The 26,001-nt window shown below is 36.1% G+C and overlaps 1 protein-coding gene across 10 annotated transcripts in view; it reads right to left on the minus strand.

The window, feature by feature from the left end:
- Nucleotides 1-11,065, minus strand: part of LOC114351351 (kinesin family member unc-104) — a 66,521-nt gene extending 55,456 nt beyond the window's left edge. For all 10 annotated transcript variants that reach the window (XM_028302539.1, XM_028302538.1, XM_028302537.1 and 7 more), the window contains exons 1-2: nt 10,955-11,065; nt 5,873-6,036 (exon numbers count right to left, since the gene is read on the minus strand). In XM_028302539.1, the coding sequence (XP_028158340.1) occupies nt 5,873-5,972 (100 nt within the window). In that variant the 5' untranslated portion in view covers nt 5,973-6,036; nt 10,955-11,065. The remainder of the gene's footprint in view (nt 1-5,872; nt 6,037-10,954) is intronic.
- Between the last annotated feature and the right edge of the window lie 14,936 nt (nt 11,066-26,001).

The raw sequence follows: 26,001 nt of genomic DNA on the forward strand, positions 1-26,001 counted from the left end.
CAGCGCTTATAATGTTATTGAAGACAGACATTAGTAAAGTTGTTAGACAGCATATTCTAATGTAAAAAGCATTTTATTAGATGTTAGTACAGCTTTGAAACAGCTTTCAGAATTACAATGCCAAAGTTACGTTTTATTCTAAGGCTGAACGTTTTATTTTGTTTGTTTGAAAGTATTCGAAAAAACTTATAGCATTTTATTGTCCGATTTGATTATTTTTCGTTTAGAGTATTGCAGTGCAATGGTGTTGTGAGGAGATGTTTTAATGTCTTTATTTAAAATAATTTATCATAAGGTAAGTATCATATTTTTTTGTTTCAAGAATGAAAATGAGCTGGGAGTATTAGTCTTATGTGAAAATATATATATGTTTGTGGTTTATAATTCACGCGCCCTCACAGAAATCCTTTTTTTAATAAAATAGGGACAAATTTAGAATCGACATATGACACTTTTTGTGATTTTTTTAACGATTTGATTAATTTTAACTTATAAAATTGCTTCTATCGATACTCCGCTTGTAAGAAAAGGATAATAAGTAGTATTTCATGCATATGTGTATTATAATTTTATTTTCTATGTTAGAGAAAACAGAAAGCAAATGGCGTCAGATAATATTAATGTTTTAAACTTTCAACTAGTGTCTTTTAATGTTGTCAGTCTTATTATAGTAAAAAGAAAATGGTTAAGTCATTCAACCTACATATAAAATATCTAAGTGATATCTTTAGCATTACTGTAACACTTTTTAGGTATGTTATAATGTTCATTAGGTTTAAACGTCATAAAAATGGATTGCTTTAGTGTTAATCAGGGTACCGAAACAATAATTTAGAATCCTTTAATCACGTCATGATCCCCTACTCCACGTCTTTCAATTTTATCTGTCTCCAATTAGGTAGGTACCTAGTTTGACAAGTGTTAAGTATAAAATCATTATCACTACAAATGTAATTTGTAATGAAACACGATATAGCTACCTATCTTATTTTTCGCTCATTGTAATAGTAATAATTTAAAGGAACTTTTTGTAACTAGTTAGTAGTGTTGCTGTAGTCGTTTTTTTAAGGGTATGCGTTATACGGGTAATTATTTAGAATTCAGGTAACTACTTCTCTATTAAGTCATAAATAAGCTTATTTTTTTTTTTTTCAGATGCCTTTTAAAATAGTGCAAACGACCGAAAGGGATGAAGGAATGTTCTACGGAACTTCTTGACTCACACAACAACCGATTGTACTGTATTTTGTGTATGAGGTGTATCATTTTTTGGAACACGTTTTGCATTTCTTAAACCAAATATAAAGTTTGAATATTCCGTCTTTATCTTTCTCTTTACTCCACCTGTTCTCTTAGGCTGAGTTGCACCACCTAACTTTGACCGTAACTATGACGATAACCGATGTTTTTTGTATGGGGTTTGACAGATTTTTGACGTTTGTTAAAGTAAGTTGGTGCAACCCGGCCTTAAGTTTTTTTCCACTGTTTATTCATGTCAATAACGTGACACGTTCGACATAAATTTTCTAATGAATATACAGGACCTACTAACGCACAAATGAATATAATCATACGGCTCGTGGTTTTATGGCCAAATTATGACCTAAAGTAATAAAATATTTTTTTTATTTATCTAAATAGTGCTAAAAGCTTTAAAGTAACAATAAAATAAGAAGATAACAGAGCTAAAACTTTAGTAAATGTTTGGCTAATGCTGAGCAGTAAATAAGCATAAGAAAAGATCATAAAAATGCGTTCAATCTGTAAAATGTGTTAATATATCTGAATGCACTATAGAATATTTCGACAACGTTTATTTAATGCATCAGGTTTTCTTATTTACTAATATACGGTTTTAACCTTTGTGTTAGTGTAAATGCTGTTAAAGGTGCTGTATATTAAAAGTAATTAATGTTTTAGTATGATTATAAGCCAATTAACTTAATTTTTTAGACCATATAATAGCTTCATGCATTGTAAATTTTACCGCATTCTACTCAAAAGCATTTAAACTAAGTCAAAACTGATTTAAAGTGATAGTCTGACTTTAAAACGTAAATCAATCTTAACTTCAGTGAATATACAGCTTGCGTGTTACTTGGGTTGTAAACGCAGAAATATTATTCTATTTGGGTGGTTTACGACAGCATGAGGTAAGCCTTAAAATCTGTAGTAGCTGTGTACAATATACATTGATCTATTTGATAACCCAACATGTATGTTTAATAATATTTAATCTATTTGATTTCTGTGTTATTTTTCTAGAATTTTTTTATAGTTGCACTCTAAAACTGCAAAGCTGCTGCACTCTTTACGTGACCCGAGGTAAACGGAAAAACCAACTGTAAAACACCAAAAAAAAAACAAAATAATTCCATCCAGTAAACGTCTAGACGTATTTGAATAGCTGAGTGTGCGTACCTAGTCACAGCGAATGCAGCTATATGCTGTGTGCTCGAATCGTAGAGACCACTTTTGAGTGTAGAGTTTTGCAACCTCATTTTTATTGAGAGTCAGTGGCAGTTAACGAGGTGCAACGCTCGTTAGATGTGCAGCTAGGGTTGTCTGGGATCGCGAACTCAGATTTTTTCGAACAAAATATTTAAAAGCAATGTAGCCATGATCTGGGGGCACGGCAGTGCCCCCACCAAGTCGAGCAAAAAAGCGGCACGGCCGTACTATCCTTTTCTCGAAGCAATTCAGGCCATTTTCGACCGCCTGTAACTTCATTGTGGATAAAACTAGAAGGCTGAATTTTCATTAGCTATGCAGGCATTGTAAAGACACGGTATATTTAAAATTTCATTCAATTTGAACCGGTAGTTTAAGAATTATAACGGGTCAAAGTTACTTAATTTTGTCACTCACTGACTGACTCACTGACTCACTGACTCACCGATCATCAAAACTCTAAGGCACTTCTAGCAGACCTAGAAGCTTCAAATTTGGAATATAAGTAGTGTTTGGTGTATGAATCAAGGAAAAACTTAAATATTTGGGGGCACGGTAGTGCAACCGCCAAGTCGAGTAAAATTTTTCAATTTCGGTCCAGTTTTCTAGATACATAACTGCTGTCTACAAAATACAAAAAGAAATGAGATCCCATCAAAAACAATACTTGTCAAAAAAACCAAGTCTCGCAACTCAGTTGTTCTACGGTAAAAAGTTGTGAGATCCATGTAATACCAAGTCCAGGCCAGGAAATCTTTAACGTTTTACATAAATATATTGACTTGGCCATCGCATGAAAACACGTGTAAATTAAATTATTTAGTGCGATGGCCAAGTCAATAATTTAAGTAAAACGTTAAAGATTTCCTGGCCTGGACTTGGTATTACATGGATCTCACAACTTTTTACCGTAGAACAACTGAGTTGCGAGACTTGGTTTTTTTGACAAGTATTGTTTTTGATGGGATTGCTTTTTCTCAGGCTTCTTATAAAAATACACTAGTTTTTTCAAGTTCAAATGTTTAGATACAAAAATATTTTTAAACAAAAATATGCTAAGTATTTTTAGAAACCAATGTTGGACTTTTGCAAACCCTAGCTGCAACACAGTTCAAAAGGCTAGACTGGCAAAAGCCTTAATTGGTCGTAGAGTTTAAATGTCAGCTCTACGTAATTTTTTAAGTTGTCATAGGTTAAAACTGATAATGATGATGACTATATCGTTAAAAACGTCAGGTTTTTGAAGGCTTTATGAGAAATGTGTAATGTACGTTTTTTAACTGTGGATGATATCATTTACATGTAGGTATTTTTATCAGACGTGCGTGAATAGACAACAGCTTTAGTTTAAGTAACCAACTTCAATTTGTTCTGCACATCCACTTGAACAAACAATTTATCTCTCCCATTTGTCTAACGCCGAAAACCTTAATCTTTTAACAGCAAAGTTGAATATTCAACAACAATAAATTGTTACAGGGTGGTTCTCTAGCAATAAATTGAAGAGTCAAGATAACGGGGTCGAAAAGACCGCACGCTGTCCGCAGACATTCTTTTCTAGACATTTTAGCTTTCTGCATTGTGCAGCTCTAAATGAGATTTATAGGATAGAAGTACCTAAAAATACAAAAAACAGACTGTTCTGTCAAAATGAGACTCTCCCATAGATTTTAAATGGCAATACAAGCAAGTGACGTCACTATTTAGTCAACTCAATATACTACTTTTCTCAATTACAATGAACGAAAAATCTCAATTTACACACGTAATTTAAATTAAGCAAGTTTTTAAGACCAGAATGAAGTGTCTTTTTAAGAAAGTTGTGATTTTGAATGATTAGGGAATGGTGTCAAATAGTCAATTGCTTCAGGGTTTATCTAGCAAGTCAAATCCGCGCACGAGTACGGATGGACTCAATATATCCGGGTCGTGTGAAAACACATACCACACGCTTCCGCACACATTCTTCTCTAGACGTTTCTAGCTTTCTACCTTCACTATCGAAACTCTCAATAATATTTCTAGAGTAAAAGGATGTCTAAAAATATTTTGAGATGTTTCAGGGTGAATTTTCTTTCAGCAAGTAATATGCACTTTACAATACATCGTCCAAATATTGATCACCGACATTTCACAAAAAAAAACGCGTGTAATTTTATGAATGCATCCTCGCCTTGCATGTGTAAAATACATTGTATCAACAGAACTTGTAACCTAAATTCCTGATATACAATGGTCATTAAGAATAAACGACAATATATCGAAAAAATGTGTTCTTTTTACCCCCATCTCCCTTTCAAATCCTTCTCTCGTATCCAAAATTACGATAAGCATAATCAGTTTAAGTGGCTACTTCAGTTCCGGTATTACATAAAGCAGCGGGCGATTGATTTCTCCTGACATTGCTTTTACTTGAAGGGCTTCCCTCGACCTTCCAGCAGTTGGCACCGTATTCTCTACTGCGCAGTAAGAACGTGTGGAAAACCAAACCATTTGACTTAGAAAACGGTTTTATACTTTTATAGTGTGACAAAAGTAGAATAAGTATGATTTAGGTAACTGTTGACATATTTTCGGTTATGAAAATTTAGTTTTATAAAAGTGTAAGAAATATACGTGTAATTTGAAGACAAAAATGTTCCCTCAACTAAGCCAACAATATAGCCAGAGTGCTTGAAATAGCAGCACAATGGCCTTTGTGTGCTGCGTAGTTCAAAACCTACTAAATACTGCCAGTTTTATGAGCAGTTGCTATTTTTACAATTAACTATTGTTTTCAAAAAACAGCTGTAAAGACACTAGTGATCAACCCGACACAAATTTCTGTCCCTGCACCCTATACAACCTAAGCTTGCTCCCAAGTAACTACGAAGGTCAAGTCCACTAAATCTGTTTAACAATGGTTCATTGACGCTTCTCGTCGAAGAGTCAAATAGGGCCCGTTAACTGCCATTTTGTATGCAATTTAAACATCAGGGTTGTAAGAGTCCCGAAGTAGTGGTAGGGTTAATAATACTGGGACGTGTAAAAGTGCTTTTTAAAAGCCTATATATTTGCAAAAATAAAATGAGTTTTATGAGTTTTACAGCCAAGAATGCACACAAACTATACTGACTGTAAGTTATGGACAAAACGTATTACTTATACAATTGTTTTACCAATTATAGTAGTAGAAGTAAATATGCTGTTTCTACTCCTTGTTCTGTTTTCTCTAAATTCCAGGTTTACTGTTTTACATAAAATACATTTAAGTACTAGCATTTGAGGATTTTATTGGGGATCTGAGCATTTGTTAATTTTCTCATTACTTTAACTTTGAGTGAAATCGCTATCAACCCAACCATTCACTGGTTCGGGCACCTAGTGTTGAAAGAACATAGAGACGTGCAATCAAATATGTATCTTATTTAAAAGTACTTACTTGTAGTATTGCCAGACATCTCGATGATGCATTTGCAGTCCCTGGCGATCTCGCGCGAGTTGAACGGGCGGACCCGGACCGCCACCTTCACCGACGACATGGCGGCTGTGGCTGCTCCTCGCTGCTAGACCTTCTAGAGCATCGGTGCTGGCACCCACTTGTACCTGGAAGGGAGAACACCGTTAGATGCCAAGAAAAACAATTAACTATATTTTTGCCACGCTAATTAAGGCTCCTACCAAAAAAAAATTTTGAGACGACCGTGAAAAAGTTATTAGATCTCGTGAAGAGCCAAAATTTTGCTAAGCTGATCACGGATCCTACCAAAAACACGTAATTTTTTGCCAAAACAAAACCGTTATGGCTCGCACTGTGTAAAAGTTATCAGACCTCATGATGTGCCAAACTTCTAACTATACGCCTTAGCTCTACAAGCCTTAAACTTCACAAATTGAAACATCTTAGTCAAATTATGAGGAATGGCCGTATCGCTATCGTCGAATGAGCGGGAGATTAAAAATTTAGCACTCCCGTGCTCCCAGATTTCACATAGGACTTCAAGCAGGACAAGGCAACATTTGTCATAGTTTTAATTCTGAAACCACTTCGCTCTGGCCTTTTTGGACGTAATTATATCGCCCTGAAGCGATTGCAAAGTTAATCTGTCACTAACATTATTTTATCTAGGGAGGCCGATGTAGACCTCAAAAAGTGGCAACGTGAAATTAAGTCTATCCCTCAACCTCAAAATAACTTTGACACCTAATAACTGCCTAAATAGGCACTGGCCAAAACGCCCGTCCCAAATTAACGCCTAATGTCAAAGCAGTAAAAGAGTACGAGCAAATAGCTGGAATATTCCTAAAGCCCCAGAAACGGGCTAAGAATGTGGGAGCCGGGGCCCTAATGTTGGCGAGACGTCGTAGCGATAACAATTATCCGACTTTGGGTATTACTGTAAATGCCGTGGTGACGTCAGCGGACTAATCGAGGGGGGAAAATAGGCGAAGTCCCTATCTCTACTAAAGTTTCCTTGTAAATTGTAAACATTTACGACGTTCGGTTGCATGAAAGGGGGCTATTTAGGCTATTTAGAGGTACCAGCAAAAGGTGTGTCGTTAGTAGAACTAGGCGCATACACACTTTAGCATCCTCAATTTTTCACGCGATTGAAACTTTTGGTTGGCTGGGCACAGTGAACAGCGCACGCCGCGCTTAGACACTATTTTTGTGGTTTAAGATCTTTATTTATCTCACAAGAATTACATTTTTATTGTTCCTAGTATAAAACTTAGTGGGAGTTTTTGAGAATTGGTAGTAAGAAGCAGAGAGAAAATTAATAAACTTTATTCGTGCAGATGCACCGGATAAGTCTTAGCCTTAGCTCGCAAATTCAAACATTTCAATTTTCTAGCAAAGGAACATTCTACATGTTTTGTCAGTCAGTTATGATAAAACCTAATTGAGGAAAAGTTACTTGTTAATTTTAGTAGTTTCCTCGATGATAACTTTAGCAAAGTAATTAGTATTGCGCTTGAAAAGGAGAATTAGACAAACCGAACAACGAATAGTATTGTAGATTATCAGTTCTCGTTTGTGTTTCTAGTATTTCAATTTTGCTTTTTGTTTATTTACTAAGTTGAGTAACTACAAGTTTATTATTTATTTCTTCATATTTACATTGATTCAAGTGTTATACTGTGACTTCAATAAATACCTATCCTACTAAAAAATCTTATTTACCTAAATCACGTTTGAAATTTTAATGTCTTCGAAGCACGGCACGATAGAAATCGTACTAAAAGTAATGTTCTTTTTTTATTCGTATCGCATTGAGTTATTTTTCGTTTAGTGTAACTGCTTCCCGACCTTCAAAGCACTAAGTATACGATTACATCTACGAATACGATTGAAGTAATCAAAGTAGATACATTCAAAAGTAAAGTATGTAAAAATGTGTAGAATTTCGTTACGGGCATCCTTTACTTCGCTATAATTTCATTTAGGTACTACTCAAAATTTTGCTCAATCTAAACATCTACTAGCAAAACGCAAACGTTTATGTTCCAGTCCCTTGTAATCAAAATATAGCTTCATGTACTTAAATTGTACAAGAAACTTGTAATCACAGTAGATAAATCAAACAGTACGGAAGCTTCATACAAACGCTCGAAATCAGACTCACGCACACAGACGCACGCTTTACACGAGCTCTAAGCGAACCTCGCAGTCCATCCGTCGCGGGTGTCGCGCGCGTTGCGTTTTTAATAATAATTTTATTGCATCCACTGTCCGCTGTATTTTTAAAAACATGCCACGAGTGTATTGCGTAGTATACGGCTACTTTAACTCGGCATCTTCAAAACCAAAACTTTCATTTTTTAAACTTCCTAATGATTCTGAATGGTAAAAATGATTAAATATTACTTTTTAAATAAAATGCTTACATCTGATTTTGTAATAGTTATTTTTAAATTACGTAATTACGCTTCTTAACAATTTGTGTGTTCTATTTGATAAAGTAATTTTCTCAGCGCGCTTTTGTACTAAGTGATGAATTGTACCTAATTTAATATTTTTTTAACTACTTAGTCAAATAATTTACTAAATTACATATTTGATAATTAAATAACCTAAATAAACGTTTTAATAAATAAGTAAGTAAAAACCTTATCCCAACTAATATTATAAATGCGAAAGTAACTCTGTCTGTCTGTCTGTCTGTTACGCTTTCCCGCTTAAACCTCGCAAACGATTTTGATGAAATTTGGCATAGAGATAGTTTGAGTCCCGGGAAAGAACATATGATACTTTTTATCCCGGTTTTTGAAACAGGGACGCGCGCGATAAAGTTTTTCTGTGACAGACAAAATTCCACGCGGGCGAAGCCGCGGGCGGAAAGCTAGTTAAATATAAAGATTAAGAGTGACAACCCTAACACTCAGTTGAAGTGTAGGTATTTAACTCGACGAAAGGGCTTAGTTTCCGTACTGCTTTAGCTCATATATTTACTGTGTTGTAATTCTGTAATATTTTAAACATAGCAGCCGAAATGTCAAAGCGTGAGACCCTACATAATATGTAACGCATATAAAAAGTGATGCGAAGAGACCCGTGTTTTTCTATTTTACTTGTAATTCTGTAATTCTGAGTAAGTTTTACTGTGTTAAACAGAAGCGTGTTTTATATGTGCATCTAGTTTCGTTCCCATTTTGTTAAACTGCTTCTAATAAAGATGTTTAAAGTGGAAACTCGTGGTGAGTAATTGGCGTTGTTTTACTAAGTTAATTAATGTTTACTAGTTGTTGTCTGTATTTTGGCCAAATACTTCAGACAAAGTAGAAACACCAGTTCTACCATTATGAAGTCCCAGGCTAATCCTCCTATTATAGTAAAAAACATAGAAGTCCAAGACTGAATAATAATATAAATGCCATTGTTCATCAACATAATATGGCCGCAATAGGATCGAACCCGTAACCGCAGTTGGCGTTGTAGTCCGACAAATTGCAAAGTGAAATGTTGCTAATTACTTACTATTACTATCTACTCAATATGAGATGATGAACCCGTTCGGTTTCTCTTTATTACTTGTAAAAACTGAATTATTATAAACTGATCCTGTTTTGTTTTCGTTTTTTGTTAAAACTAGTTAATAAGTATAGTCATGTGCCAAAATATTGGTTAAAATTGAATAAAATAATAGATTTGATTGATTCAATTTGATTTCAGTAACAAATTAGTAATCTGTGGTATTATTTTAAGTTAACGATCTTGTTTTGTTTTATCCGTATATAACATAGGTATTTTGCGTATGTAACAAAGATGTTTTGATACAGTTTAACATTCGTAAGGGCAGGTCCCAGTTCGATCGCGGTCAAGCGGCGCATCGCGTGCGCGCGCGCCTCTCAGCTGATTCGCTTGCCTAACTAGGCTACTGTGTTACATCTACTACTTTAGCGGACGAATCCAATTTCACGGAGCGTTACTGTTCATTTTAAACTTATTGTAGTATTTAATAGCTAGGAATTTAAGCGGAGCTACTTTGATGAGATGTGTCGGAAATTGTTGAAAGACGTTGCAATTTAAACTACAGTTATCTCTAACTAAATGGTATTTGCGATTTTTAACTACTTACACTTAAACGGGTTGATGACTTCAATACAAAGTGTATCAAATATTCAGTTCAGCATAACATAATTTACAAGAAATTTATCGTTGTATAATGAATTATTTATTATAAACAAAATTAGGCTAATGTTATGACTTCGCTTCTATTCTTGGCATCGTTTTGCCGGATTAACGTTGCTTATTCAAAGTGCTATCAATATTGGATACAAAAAAAGGAGGCAATAAAATCAATGATGTAGAGTCACGGGTGCGGTTTTCAAACGAACATTTGCAACGGCACCTACGTGCACATCTGTCCGCGAACTATTGCGCAATTACCAAATATGAAAGTTGCAATTAAAACAAGTGAGTGCGCATTGCTCAGTGCAATCATTTTCGTTTATTATTGCCAAAAGCAGCTGAAAAAACATCCATACCTACTGTATGTCGCACGAATATTATGCAACGTAACAGAACACTTCAACAACAGATCAGTAAAGAAAATTCAAGAAACACTTTCACAATCCGACAAAAATATCACACATAACGCATAGTCCTTTGAGAAAAACAACCGAACGCACGACTTTGGATCTCATGACGGTGAACCACACTTTACTGAATGAGTTTTTACTGAATCCACAGTTGCCAGCACAAGGTTCGCGTACAAAATGGTGAATGTTTTCCTGAAAGCAGTCCTCGCGTGCCGTAATTGGCTGCGCTCGAGTGCGCAGCGCTCTGCTTGAAAGTGTAGGCACCACGGCCGCTGCACTGCCCCGACGCACTTACGTAACACACTGCAACCGTCTTCGGAGGACACCTACGGGACTGGCGAGATCTAGGGGGCGGCCATGAAAAACGTGTCGCAGAGATGACTCATGGCGCTCGCAGCGCCCTCTACAACCCGTTCGGGGGTTTGTGTCCGGGAAAGGCCTGGGAATTTGCACTGCGGTCCGGGCGGCGGAGGGGACTTACCGGAGAGTTGTAGTGATCGTTGGTTGATCCACTAGAGCGTACACTGTTTTCCTTGAGCTAGGTGCTCGGTCAGGTCGCAGCCGGCGACATGGCGTCGCGGAGGGGAGCGCGGTGCGACTGCGGGCCGGCGGCGGAGGCGGCGGAGTCGCGGCGGCGCGCATGCGGGATGGCGCGCCCGAGCCTTCGATCTAACGCCGCTGCGCGACCCGCCAGCGCGCATGCGGCCGACACCGCAAATAACACAATCTACTCAACCTGACCGTTTCAATTGGCCGACAACTCCCTAAACACACTAAGATTGGCTTTAATCACTGACTCTCGAAATTTTTAACGGACAATACATCCCCGTCTGTGAAAATGTTAAATGCGAGTCTAACATTATTTTCCCCTAGCTATCTTGATCTATTTATATGCATTATAGGTATGTATATGATGTAATAAGGGACTTCTTCAGTCGAGGATATTATCAAAGGAGCAATGCTGTTACCTATAATACAGGCGGAGGCTTGTTATCCGATTGGATACTTGAAAATGCAAACGAGGCGAGGGTCGAGCCGAAGCGAAATGGAACCCGTTTTAAGGGCATTCGGGGCACGTGCGCTTTGATTTCAGCACTGCTGATCAACTTCATCGGCCTGATTTGAATTTTAGACGCACAATTATAACTTAAACTAAGTTTACACAACTCTCATGTATTCCTATAATTATGAATCACATTTCATCTTTCTTTAATTCAGTTATTTGGCTTCTTGTAAAACATCTCTAACAAACAATCATTATAAAAAATGAGTGTTGTTTTTAAGAAGACCCCTAGATCGAGCAAATTGCGCTGCAATAAAGCTCTGAATGAGTGTTTGCACCTGCGCCTCACGCCCACGTCAATAAACCCCGTGTGATGAGAAATGTTCTCGTTTCATACAATTACACCATTTTGCTGTCTCTAATAAAACCATTACTGTTGTGGATTGCATTTTGTAAAGCTTCTGACACACGGGGACAAACGATTGGGTTATACCCAGTATACGTAATATTCATCATAAATCAACCCTGCATTATTAACTCTACATGTAGTATGCACACATGCACTAGTAAAAAAAAAACTTTATCTTTTAAAATAAAACTATTGACCTTTTATAACATTCAACTCTAGTGCTAGACAACAATGGTCATTCTTTAAATTCGCTTCTGCGGAAATAAGAATTTCAACGTCTTTGTCTGTGGTAGATAAGAGAGGTTTGCGCAAACATTTGTTCATGGTCAGTTACCATTCGATAGTAGGTAAGTAATGGAGGGTCTATTGCTTACCTACTATCGAATATGCTTTCCAGTTTTATATGCATTTAACTTTAATCAAATTAAATTTTGGAACTATAATGGGCGCTCATTTCTGAAAATAGCCCTTTTACTGCTTATAATAACGTAATTACAATGGGCATCAAGTCGCATCATTACTTTTGATGATCAAATTGGCAATGGCAGGGTCAAAGAACTAGTCGAAGTACGCACTTCAGCTTCGCCAGTGACGTAATACGTATCGCCAATCAATACAGCAGCCAATGAGAAAGGCAGACGATATGTAAATCCTGAAAACTCCGCAAATTGTGTAACTGCGTCATTTCCTCCACATTCAGGACTTTTGGAGAATACAGAAGCTTAGTATACTCGTATGACGCTTGGTAACTATATAGGTTTGCTTTTTACAGTGGACTTCATTTGGCTGAAACGAACATGGATTTTCGTTACAAACTAACTTTCATAGAACCCATTATTATTTTTTCACTTAACACAACACAGAAAATAATTAATACAAGAAAAAACTTTTCCGGCATAAAAGACAAAGGGAAAAGTATTTTCCTACGAGATTAAATTAATAAGGAAAGTGCTAAAGGTTTTTCTGATAAAGCTTAATGTTTCCTGGTACGACGTAACGCAGTTGGACTCATTACACCCTATTTGTATTCAGATGAAATAGACAAAAAATGCATGGCACGAGGGTAGAACAAAACTAACCAATTGGATTACACTGATGTAAGTATAAACGACGGTCACAGTATGTTATTCTAAGAAGTGCAAATTATTGTAGTCTGCTGTATCGACTGTAACCGCGTATAAAAGTTGCAAGATTCTGAGAATGTTTGCCCCAACTCACACTTGGAATATGGTTTTGTTTGTTTCAGCCGAAAGACGTCCACAGCTGGACTGGATTTCCACAACTTGTCCTGCGCCGCTCTCGCATCCAGGGACCTCTCCAGCAGGAAAATGTTTTTTTTTTACTTGGGACTCTTTGTACTACCATATCAATATTAAAGTATAATATCATACAATAACATGTAATTTTCTCAATCAAATAATTAAAAACCCGAAGATGTTTTCAAAGAATAAAGGCAACCATTTTTTCAACCATGTCGTGATTTTGTAATCGCAGAATAATGCCGTGACACGTTTCACCATATCAAGGCCAGCCTTTCCATCTCATTACCGCAAATGAGTACCGACAGTTCTCAAATAAGCATGATCAAAGAGCAATTTTACTACATTTTATGAATCCCCAAGCGAAAAGGGAATATAAATTCGCATTAATCTAATTACATAATTAATGAAACGTATAATCGAGGCCTTTACAGCTGAAGGCTTTTCAAAAACCTAAAACCATAGTACTGAACCTTTTAGCAAACAGTTTACTTAGGACGTGTTCATTACTGATTCAGTTTTTGCCTACGCATTAGAAATGTAGGTATTTTATTTTAACAAGTCAGGACTCAGGAGCTTGCGTTGCGTAAAGGCAAATAAGCAGCGCTTACTTGAAAAAATACTTGACAAAAAGTGTGGGGGTTTTTATTGTCAAAAATCAGCAGCGGAAGCGAGGAATTCGTATGTGCCTATTTACCTACCTCGAAATAAAACTAACGCGCTTCACAGCTATAATTGAAATTTAAAAACTCTATATTATACAGATGTAACTGCGTAAATGCAGTAGTACCTTAACTGCGTAGATTAAAATCGAATGTATTAGTTATGCATCATCATCATCATCATTTCAGCCACCAAGATAGGAAACATTATTCTGGCAAGCCAAATGTGTATTAATAATATCAATGGTTAAAACATTTAACTATCCGATTATATGGTGTTCTAATGTTCGCACATAAACACCAACGATTTCCTTCTAACATTTCAACTACATAATTTTCAGTCTCTGATGATTGAAGACAATGATTGCCCCTTTGCGTTTTCAAAACATTCGAACTAGAAATAACATTGTCTATACTCTTTCTATAGTCTATACCCATGGCTTTCATAGACAACTGCGTAGACTGATTGCGTCACCGGCGAAGGCTCGGATTTTATTACAGCACACATTTCAAGGGCGCGGCGGCCCTCCCTTCCTTTTCACTTGATTAGATATTCTTGTTGTAGTCGACTATATCTGCTACTGACTACACACATCACGAAATTATACATTTTGGATTTATATTGTTGTTAGTATGAAAGGAACGTTACGGATACTTTGGTCTGTATGATATTTTGTTGGCTACTTACTTTTTTCAGACTTTGGTTCAGACGATTTGGAGTATGATCAGAATATGTGGCATCGTGTATATTTTTTTCCACTTATTTACTCGTTTCTTTTACCAAAACACGATTAGAATATTGGTTATTTTTTAGAGAAAGTTAGGCGGAGCTTTGTTGTAGAATATGTTTTTGTTTTCAAATAGTTACTGTGTTTTAAATTAAAACAACAAATTATTATGGACATATTCACCAACTCAAAACTATGCAATATAAATGGACAAGATAAGAACTACATATAAGAAGACTAGAATACCGTAACCCAAAACGCTTGAAAATAACACATTCAATTAGTTAAAGCTAACAATGAAAATACGGATTATGTTGTTCAAAACAGAGGGTAAACATAACACATGTGGTGGGGGGAATGAATCAAATTAGCACAGGCCTTCAATCTTAATCTGACATCGACTTAACTATAGCATCACGCGAGAAATCAGGCATATGAAAATAAGACATTTAATTAGTTAAAGCTAACACTAAAATTAAGTAGTGCAAGACAGGGGGTAAACAGATCGTTTGGAAGGGTACCCGAGATGTGGTGGGGGGAATGAATGAGGTTAGCACAGGGCTTCAATCTTAATCTGACATCGCTAAGCTATCGCATCACGCGAGCGGACCTATTCCTTTGGGAAGTAAGCTTATTTTCATCAATCGTAAGATAAGTATAGAAAATGTTTCCTAGGCGTTAAGGTTTTAAGAAAAACATTTTATTATTTACTGTGAGTGACCATTCCTGTATACACAGACTTCGTGAAAAATCAAGTATATCTAAGCTTTTAGATGAATGCATGACAGTAAGCTTTTTTGTGAAAAATCAAGTCATAGGTAGAGTTTGGAAAATATAATAGACCAATTCAAACATAACACTATAATATGAAGTAACTACTAAAATCGAGTTACTAGTTTTTAAATCGAAACACATAGTCGTAACTCCGTAAGCCTTTTGCCACGAAATTAACTGCCACGAACTAATACCGGCGACCGTTAAATAAATATCGGGCAACGCGGCCGCGGCACGTATCGGCCGCCATGTTGCGGGCTGGGGCACGGACCGGAACAATTTTACGATATTTGGCCCTGGTCTAACGGTGTTACAAGCTGGAGAATACAGCTAGTTCAATGCAGAACATTCTAGTCGTAATCGTGTAAAAATTAAAGTAAAAATAGTTATAAATTCAGTGTAGAGAAAAAAACAAGGAGCTACTGCAAAATTTTTATTCTAGGTACCTACTCTACACTGCTAAGAGAGCTTTCAAAAAATATGTACTATGGTGGATAAAGCTAATACGATGTTACAACTATCCTCGGATCTCGACAGCTAAAATATATGATAGTCTCTGAGGCGCGCGGCCATGCGAACATGGTAGAGTCATAAGTGTGATATTTAAATGTCTAACAACATTAATTTGTTCTTAACTTTAATACACACACACACAGTACAATTTAAATTATGTTTTTTTTAATTTTATTTTATGAAGGCTCTATATTCAGCTGTTCTCTCTCAATCTGTGCCTCAGGCAAAGCACCGCGCCGATCACCCAAACAATGTCCTTCACGGGGCGTTCGACCAGATCACGGCTTTGACCAACAATGCAGCGGCCATTGCTGCGAATGTGCTGCGAACGTGCCGATTGCGAATTAGTGATAATGTCAATACGGTTTAAATTTTTGAACTGATAAATGCCGGATAATTTATGCTTTGAGTTTATATTTGCTCAAAATAAAGCAAACTATTGGGTCATATTAAATGCGGATAAATAAAACGTTTTTCGGTTATTGTTGTATATTGTGGGTCGTGGTGTTGCTGTTTTATATTCTCGTTTGTGATATGAAGCCAATGACACGTTCGCAGATATGAGACAATTACATTACATGAAGTCCTAACGTTACATAGGTTAATGGACTAGATTTTGGAAGCTGGGTAAACAATAAGCTTTAGTCTAAGGGCTGTTACCTAAATGGATATGTACTATTAATAGAAAGAACTATCAGCCGCCCGCGACTTCATACGCGTGGAAATTTCCCTCGTTTTGAGTGTGATATTTAAATATCTTACCCCCTTAGGGGTTGAATTTTGCAAAATCCCGTCTTAGTGAGCACTTACGTTCTAAAAGGAACCCCCACGCAAAATTTGCGACTCCTAGCGCTTGTAGTTTCTGAGATTTCGTGATGAGTGAATCAGTGTGACCTTTCGCTCTTATACAGGATGTCCCAAAAACAATGGATAACCCTGTAACCATCTATAGGCCTCGCCATGGTCTCCCTAACGTCCAATTTTGACCCCCAGTAAAAATATCACCGTTTTCAAGATTTTTATTATTTATTATATATTTAGTCTACTGCCCACTTTGAGAATAAATTATTTTTTAGCGCCCCCCATTTTTTGCAGTCAAGAGTCGAGCTCAGTCGGTGTCTAAGAGTCCTCCTAGTAGATGACGCCTCCCAAGCCTCTAAACAACGTCCGGATTTTTTTTTCTGGGTCTCTTACCTTTAAGCCTGCAGCGCCCACAAGGGGGCGTTATCGCCCACAAGGGGGCGTTATCGCCCACTTTGGGAAAGACTGGTATAGATAGATGACATTGTTCAAAGCAACAATGTTAAACAAAGAACAGATACTTGTGAACGATATTGCTTAATAATAAGAGGTAAGATACCAATCCGTACGTACTAAAATCAATTTCAGATCGTATCGCATCTGATATCTGTTATGAGCCAAATCATAATAAAGATTGAGCTAAATTGGACTCCCACGGAGGAAGGTAATAATACCAAATCGCGTATCACTATGAGAGGAACCAATCGAACCTTACTAGATATTACATATTAATAAAATAGTTTTTGAGAAAAAAGTAGAGCATCTTTGCTTTCATGAAGTTTTACACGTGAATAATTCAGTAGTGAGAACCTAAGTCGATGGTAGACTTCTACATTTCAACCTGCGTACAGGCATCTAGGCGCGCCCCCTGGGGGTTTTCAACAAATATTGCAATGGAATGGAAGTTCAATTCCGCCCCCAATCCCGAAGGAAACGAGTTCCTCAAACAGGAATCTCGTCGACTTTTGATTAATGTTATCGATCCTTTAAGAATAAAATAAAGCTCCGTTCATTAGTCACCTTTACTTTACCTTCTTCCCTGTTAATAATTGGCTACGTTTCATCTCAAAAGCCTGTTTTATTAAAATGGTCGTAACTTAATTAATTACAGTGGAAACCTAGCTCGTGTAACGGCAATTAAAAGTTATAGACCAGCAACTACCTACGCAAAGCCAAAAGGTATTCCAGGCCAAAATAAACTCGGCTTTTCCCACCGAGACCAGTTTGTCTAAGCGAACAAACAATAAATCCAATTACAAATAACTACCATTCGTAAGCTAGAGACCTATAAAGAAGTCTTGTTTTAGTAAGTTATATTAGTATTAGACACGTTAATATAAAATGATAACGGTAACGACTTTTACAAAACAGCTTTTTACATCGCAGTTTAGCTGAAATGTTTCTTTCTTGAAAAAGATAATTTTATAGATGAGAACTTTGTGAACGGTAAAGAATCTAGCAAGATGACGGTTACAATACAATAATTATATTATGAACTATTGCATAACTTCATCTTTTAATGTTTTCTTGCTTGTATCTCGAGACAATTTAAGTATCGACTAATACACAATGACTCATCACTTGTTTTGAATAAAAATCCAAAAGCATCAATGACCCAAGTCGAATAGAAACAAGAATCCAATAACGACAAACGAAGTCGCCTTGAGAACTGTCGCAGCTTCCCTAATTTCCAAATAAGTGCCTCAATTAGATACAAACTGGAGCCCTGACCCTATTAGACACAATTTTGCTGTCCCACCCCTGCCTGCTAATAGACATTGAGATTGCAGATGTTATAAATTAGCTGGCCTTTCCCACATCATGGATTACTTTAAGACATGGTGTCTAGCGCGTCTTACGATTAAGAACGCTATATTTCGTACTACATACTTACACATTTTAGTAACCTGGCTTTGAACATACTGTTAAAAAGAAAAACAAAAAATATGAAACAATCTTGGTTTATCGAAAGTGTAATTTAAGTAATAGATTTTTTTTAGTCTAGTTAGAAAAAAAAATATAAATAATTCAACTCAATTTTTTTTCCAACTAATTTTTTATTTCATATTATTATTTCAATGTTAATGAGCAAAACAAATAATAACCTCAATCAACATTATTCCTAAGTAGAATGTTTAAAATAAACACGCTAACAGTGCTGAAATTCGTCTAAAAATACAGAAACGTAGGTACCTATTGTCTTTCCTAACACGTGTTTTTAGTTTTCCTCCGTAACTTTTTGTTCCTTTTTGTACTTTATCGCTTGTGACGTCGTCTGAGACATGTCGGGGGTAGTCGTGAATATTTTAATATGTAACGCGGCGTCAAAGGCGGGCGGGTTGTTTGTCCGACGGGCAGCGCAGGCGGCGAAAGGTAACCATTTTATTTTAGGTTTTACGGACTGGCTAGACAGTTTCAGCAGGAAAACCTTATTTTTTATGTTTCTCCTGAAATTTTGTATTCACGCATCATTGTCATAGCCATCCTCTTGATCCTACTCAGAGATAAGACAGACGTACATGAAAGATCATCAGTTGCATTAGTTACATGGTACGCATACGCATACTACGAAGTATTCTGAAAATGACGTAGGTCAAAACATAAATGTTCAAGGATAATTTTTTAACTGAATCAATTTTCCTGTGGCTGAAAGATGATGACGATGAGATTGATGAACGTCATTTTAACCGAACTGTCCTGTTTTATACTCCGTTCTGATATCCACCCTCACGTTGACATCAAAGTCAGCTCTCATGGATTGGTTCGCCCGCCACTACTCTACGGTGAGAGGATTGATCTTGATTTCGGTGGCCTCTCATAAAACTGCAGTTGCTGCCTTTTTTCAGGGTAGCGCGAGGCAAAACTACTCTGAAAAAAATCGATTTAAATGCTTGGGCTGAGTAGCATCACCTTATTTTAACCGTGACAATTACGATAACCGGTACTTTTTGTATGGAGTTTGACAGATTGTAAAATTGTACTTAATGTAAAATAGTGCAACTCAGCTTTAGTAATTAGAAAGGGCAACTTACAAGAGTAGTTAATGAAATACAGTTTTACATCATATTGTCTCGAGCACAATAATATTACCTACGTCACATAAAATATCACGTAAAATAAAATAAACCCAGAAACCATACAATTAATTACAAGTTACGGGTCCGTGAAGCTGTGGTTTAATATAGACTCAGGAACGAATTCACAGGTAACGGGGCGGTTTGCAATTACCTTTGAAGTAAATACTTCGGTAATTGCGAAAGATCTGAAGTTGAACAAACTTTTTACACGTGTCATTTACCCGAAACGTGGAAAAGGATTACAGGCACTTGTGCTGGGTTTATACATTAATCGAACAATCAAATTGAGGAAAGACTCTGGTTCACTCTTAACACAGAATAAATAATATTAAAGCCACATTTATAAGAACATATTTTATTAATTGAACAATAAAGGTTTGATTAATATTTTAAAATGTGATAAATAGACGCAGACGCTTGCAATATAGCGCAATAAAAATAATAAATACTTATAGGAGCTTAATTTTTAAAGTAGACATTCTTTAATAAAAGGAGTAATATTATAATGATAATTAGACAGTAGGTACCTGAGGTATTTCATGTTATTATTGAACAAACAAAGCTTCAGAGATATTTTTTACAGAGCAAGATATTTTTACCCTCACTTTACAAAGCTGTTCTGCAATTCCTAATAAAATATCTGATAGGTTTTGCCAAACCACGAAGGGGTGAAAGGTCGCAGTATGTCGATGTACTACTACCTAAAATCTCTAGCTCAAACTAGAGATCAAAGGCCCTCTGAAGCCTTTGTGTAAATAAATAATCTTCCGTAATACCTAACCGAAATACCTGAATTAAAGCCAACAATCTATCAAATTATAGGCTTTGTTTGAAAGCTCGCCTTCAGCCTGTAACGTCTTTATCTCAAGCCCTAGATCAACGCCCTGAAAGCCTTTATGTAAATAAATAAATAAATATAATCCGCTAAAATTATCAAACAAAACACCTCAGTTTAAGCCGGCTGAAGTAAGAAATCGAGTTTAATTATTTACGATGAAGTGAAAGGTCAAGATTAAGTCGACCTAAAACAAACAATTACTGTAACTTAACATTTAGATTAATACCTCCTGGGGCTTGGAAATATTACCCTAAGCATAAACAATTACTTAAACTTTAAACTTAAAATTAAGAATAAAGAATTCAGACATAAAAGCGATTCGGGTCCAAACGTAATATCATGAACTTAGAAACAACACCCACAAACTGGGTCCTCTGAAGCATAATTAAATAGATAAAAATCTATACTAATATTATAAATGCAAAAGTAACTCTGTCTGTTTGTATGTGTCGCTTTCGCGCCTAAACTACTGAACCGATTTTGATGAAATTTGGCATAGAGTCCCGGGAAAGGACACAGCATAGTTTTTATCCTAGTTTTTGAAACAGGGACGCGCGCGATCAAGTTTTTCTGTCACAGACAAAATTCCACGCGGGCGAAGCCGCGGGCGGAAAGCTAGTATAAAATAATCATCAGCAACATTAGGTTTTATACCTAATCAAAGACTTTAATTAAAATCAGCTGTAGTCATAGCGTAGGCCTTTGGTTTACCGCAATGTGGCGAAAGGTCGCAACAGGCCGACCTGCGACCTATAATGCCTAGGTCTGCCAACAGATCAACGCCCGAAATACCCTCCCAGGGGTCTAAATTATGTTATTAACACACAGATGTTTATAGCATCTGCACTGCCCGTGCCCTGCAGTTCATTGGCGACTTGCTCGCTCAGCACGAGGATATTGACATTTTTGCCGACCATATTGGATTTATTTTTAAACGTTTTTGTATATCACTCAATGACACTCATTGTTAATGATAATGATGACCTGCTTGATATAATGATATTTTTTTTTTGACATGTGACATTATTAATCCATAATTTTTCTGTTCTACTGTATCTATATTAATTTTATCTCGATTTGTTTAGTATCTAGAATTTGTTAATTAATTAATTCTGTTTAAACAGAATTTAATTTTAATTTAATTTAATAATTTGTGTAATTTTTTGACTATATATAATTTTATTGTAATCGATGTGGTGACTAAACATGTAAGCGCTTTGGGTTTTCTGTAAGCTTATTATGTTGCTCATTAAATAAATAAATAAATAAATAAAAATAGCAACTTGGCCTAAAACCACATTAAAGTTACAAGTTAATTTATTTTGGTAACTCGAGAGTTCAATTATATTTAGCTGAGCAATCTGTTGTTTAGAGACTAAACAAACGAAAAGCAATTTTGGTAATACTTACTTATAGTATTAATAAATATTTTTCGAAGAATCTTTGTAGAAAAACGTACTTAGGATCTTTTTTCATTCAGAAAGCATAATTTATGTACACAAACATTTCACACATAAGTGTCGTTTCCATTAATTCATCATTAATTGATCCTTCATCATTGATTACTCTCATTAAGTATAGATCAAATAAGGCGTCATCATATTTTCTCAAACATAAAAATGTAGTTTTATTTTGAAGCGAAAATTGCATTAGACTTGGGAGTAATGTTTGCGAGACATCTGACTTTAGACTGACCTCGGTTGTGGTAACTGCGTATGTTTCGTTATTACTAAGGCGACCGAATTGAGCTCCACAAATGTAGGTATTTTCCCAAATATTTAACCTTTGGAGGGCTTTAATGATGGTATATACCAACTGTATTTTTTTTTTGTATTCCGAAAATGCTACATGATTACGAAACAAATTAGACTCCAACACACAAAGGTTTTTGAAGTTTATTTATATTATTTAAACATAGAAAGGCTTTTATAACCCTTTGATTTTTTTCAGCCCGCCTCATTTTCTATGTTAAACATTAATTTAACAAAATATAAGTATTTCAGAAAGTCGTTAGGTTGTTAGCGTAGGGCAAAGGTCAAACCGGGAGAGTAGATCCTTCGAACTTGTATGTGTTTACGAACTGTATTGACGTCAGAGGTAAAGTGACGCGCATAAATAAAATTGGAAAATAGACAGCATATTGAAGCAACATAATTATGGTGGTTATGACGTACTTATGTCTTATCTTATATGAAGTTGTCTTTCTGGTATGTGTGGACTAACAACGTGGGATCCGTATACTCCACACTCATTTAGTTACAAACAGCACATCATATATACTCGTACCCTATTGTTCCAAAAGTAGGCATTACAACCTACATTATGATGTCAGAGCGATTCGAAACAATCTCTCTATAAACTGTACTAAATAAGTATGTAACTTGTATGTGTCATAAAAGTAAATACCTAGGGCACAGACGAAAAATAATGTCACTCCTAAAAAAATATAAAAACCAATAAACTACACCAAATAGCCATTTCAGCAAGTCAACGCAGTCGTCTCTCAATAAAAAGTTATGACTTTTACACTACTTATAATATTCTGTAAATGTTTTAGTGTATAAAACAGACGACACTTCAAAATTAAACATTAATGTTGTTGTAATATGTTTCATTTTTGCAACATAATGACTGTACAACTTCACGATCAACCATATTATGAGTACAAGCACGGAAAAAGCAACGACTTAGTTTTTAACGACAGCACATGAAACTACTCGTTTTTGTTGCAAATTCGCTCCTATTACAACTTGCAATAATACCCCATAGGGTTACGTTAACGTGCCGTCGTCTATCTGTGCTATTGAGTTACACATTAATGTATACCATGTAGGTCTGTACACAATAATATCTGCTCGGAGCTGCAGCGCGGAGCAAAGGTCAAAGCATCACGGCGCGCAATCAATACGCACTCTGGTGTACCTTGTAACAATGCACTTCATAAAATAGGTCAAATATGAACTATGGTTATCATTGTTATAACAACACTTATGTGCTCTTAATGCACTTCCATTAGCTCCGCGTTATGTTGGTATTAGAGATGAATAACTAAATTAAATATGATAGCAAAAACTGAGTTGAAACTAAACTTGAGAAGTTGTAGTCGTCGTCAAAATTGACGAAGTCACATCGTCATTTAACATAATATGTTAATTTATAGCGCTTCTTTACGTTTATTTTCTAATAGAAAGGTTCTCATTCCTGAAATAGCACTGAGCAAATTTTAAATAACATTTCACCCAAAACTCTAAAAAGCGCGTTTGATACACTGGCTAGCTTTCTTGTCTAAAAATGTCTTGAGATCAATACGTAATTATTAATAGTTATAAAAGTTTGTCAATCAAGGTGCCTTACTGAAAGCACAAAAAAAGAAACAATATCATAGATACACTTTTGTAAGTTAATATCAGTTCCCGTTTATAACATCGCTTATAAATAAAAATGAATTGATGTTCGTTAGTCTGATTAAAACTCGAGAACGGCTGGGCCGATTGAGCTGATTTTGGTTTTAAAATGTTTGTCGTAGTCCAGGGTAGGTCTAAACGGTGAGCAAATACGCGCGCGATATTGTTTTTGTGTGACAGACAAAATTCCACGCGGGCGAAGCCGCGGGCGTAAAGCTAGTTGTAAATAAAAAAAAGTAAGCTCAAAAATCGGCGGAGCGAAGTGATTTTGGGATTACAACTGACATGTTTGTAATTTTGTCTATACCTCACTAGTGATGTAGATTACCAAGGGTACGGGTAACTCGATATCAGAGGGCAGAGGTCAAAGCTTCGCGGAGTGCAATCAATACAACCCCTCTTCCGACTCTAGAGGTCTTCAATACACGTTAGTATTATCTATAAACAAACTAATAGATTTTTTTGTGGAATACAAAACACATTAGAGCTAGTGTTAAATATTTAGAGAAGCGAGACCCATTAAATTGAAAAGACCTTTTTCTAAAAAGCAGCGATGTGATAAGTTTAAGTACGTAAGACGAGTTGTTCAGTCTAAAACATGCTCCATGCTGAAAAGAACTGAATTTGGTACTTATAAATTCTTTGCTTAGTTTGCAGTATAACTATTAAAGAGCAGTACATGGGAGTACATATACATACACATTCTGTCATTACTGAACGAATTTGTTATTTGAGACTGAAATACCACTTTCATTTAATCTGCCTTGCGAAATATTCAGAACATGTTTTTCATCAGAGTGTACAGGTACACTTCGGGAAACATGTAAAGTTTATGCATTTATTTTTATAAAACTCATCTAAAACAAAGCTAATTCTCATTGTCTCAAAACTCATTATCCTGGCCTGGGGCACAAGGAGCATCTGCAACCTTGCTCTCATTCAACTGTGCCGGGTCAAGGGAAGGTCGCCAATGCTTTTCACACAAGTTTGTGAGTGCCGTATGAGACCAGCATTGGTATTCAGCTCGTTGAGTTGCTTAAAACTCCCATTGTTTGTGGTAATTTGCAGATTTCTTCTTCTTCTTTTTGTCTAAAAGCAAACATTTTTAAAAGAAATGGTAGAAAACTTTGTAATCTTCTTCTTGCAACAAACCTTTACAGTGTCAGCCCAAAACTCCGCTACAAGAGTGGCGTTGTCAGTAGCATTCATTAAATCTTGCGTGCAGTTGTGCGTGCGTAATTAATATCATCGTAATAAATATCAATAAGGCTAAATAAACGTTGGAACATATTTAGAGCAAGCTTATTCTCAATACTAAATTATAACTGTGACGATTTTGGACATGTTAATCAGCAAAGCAACATGTGGCGTATTGCTAAATATTACACGACACTTAGCACAATATACTGAATTCCCCCAGTATAACATACATATTATGTGTATACAAAATACTGTAGCAAATTAATACCGGCGACCGCCAATCCATTAACCCAGCAGAGCATGATGAAAAGCGTTGTCCCTCACCACACTCCGTATACACGTGCTACGAGAAATATTTTAGACAATATATTGCAATTAGTAAAGCAAAAAGAAAAAAACAACATGTGGCGCATGATAAATAATAGCACTTGATCGTCCCCCCAGTCAAAGTCAAGTCAAAATCAAAATTCCTGCATGGACTATTAAAAAGAGTGCTTACAAATCTTCAAGTATTAAAATAAGAGACAATAAAAAAAAACTTTCAAGTTTTGCTCTTAATATGAAGCACACGTCTCATAATTTTTTTGCCCCGCCAGCGCTTCGAGACCAACATAAATTTGGCAAGTGCCGACAAACTGAGTCACACACAGTAAACTATTCACAAAATACTGTGGCAAATTAATACCGGCGACCGCTAATCCATTAATCGAGTAGAGAGTTATGAAAAGTGCTGTCCCTCACCAGACTCCGTAGACACGTGCTACGAGAAAGCTACGAAACAACAATATTGCCACGAGTTCTCTCGATTGCGAAAATACCTGACACTTTTTCGGTATCTTTTCGTCTTTCTTGCCACGAGG

Source organism: Ostrinia furnacalis, unplaced genomic scaffold (assembly GCF_004193835.3).
Source record: "Ostrinia furnacalis isolate ACB-3 unplaced genomic scaffold, ASM419383v2 OfSCF1131, whole genome shotgun sequence".
Taxonomy (NCBI): Eukaryota; Metazoa; Arthropoda; class Insecta; order Lepidoptera; family Crambidae; genus Ostrinia; species Ostrinia furnacalis.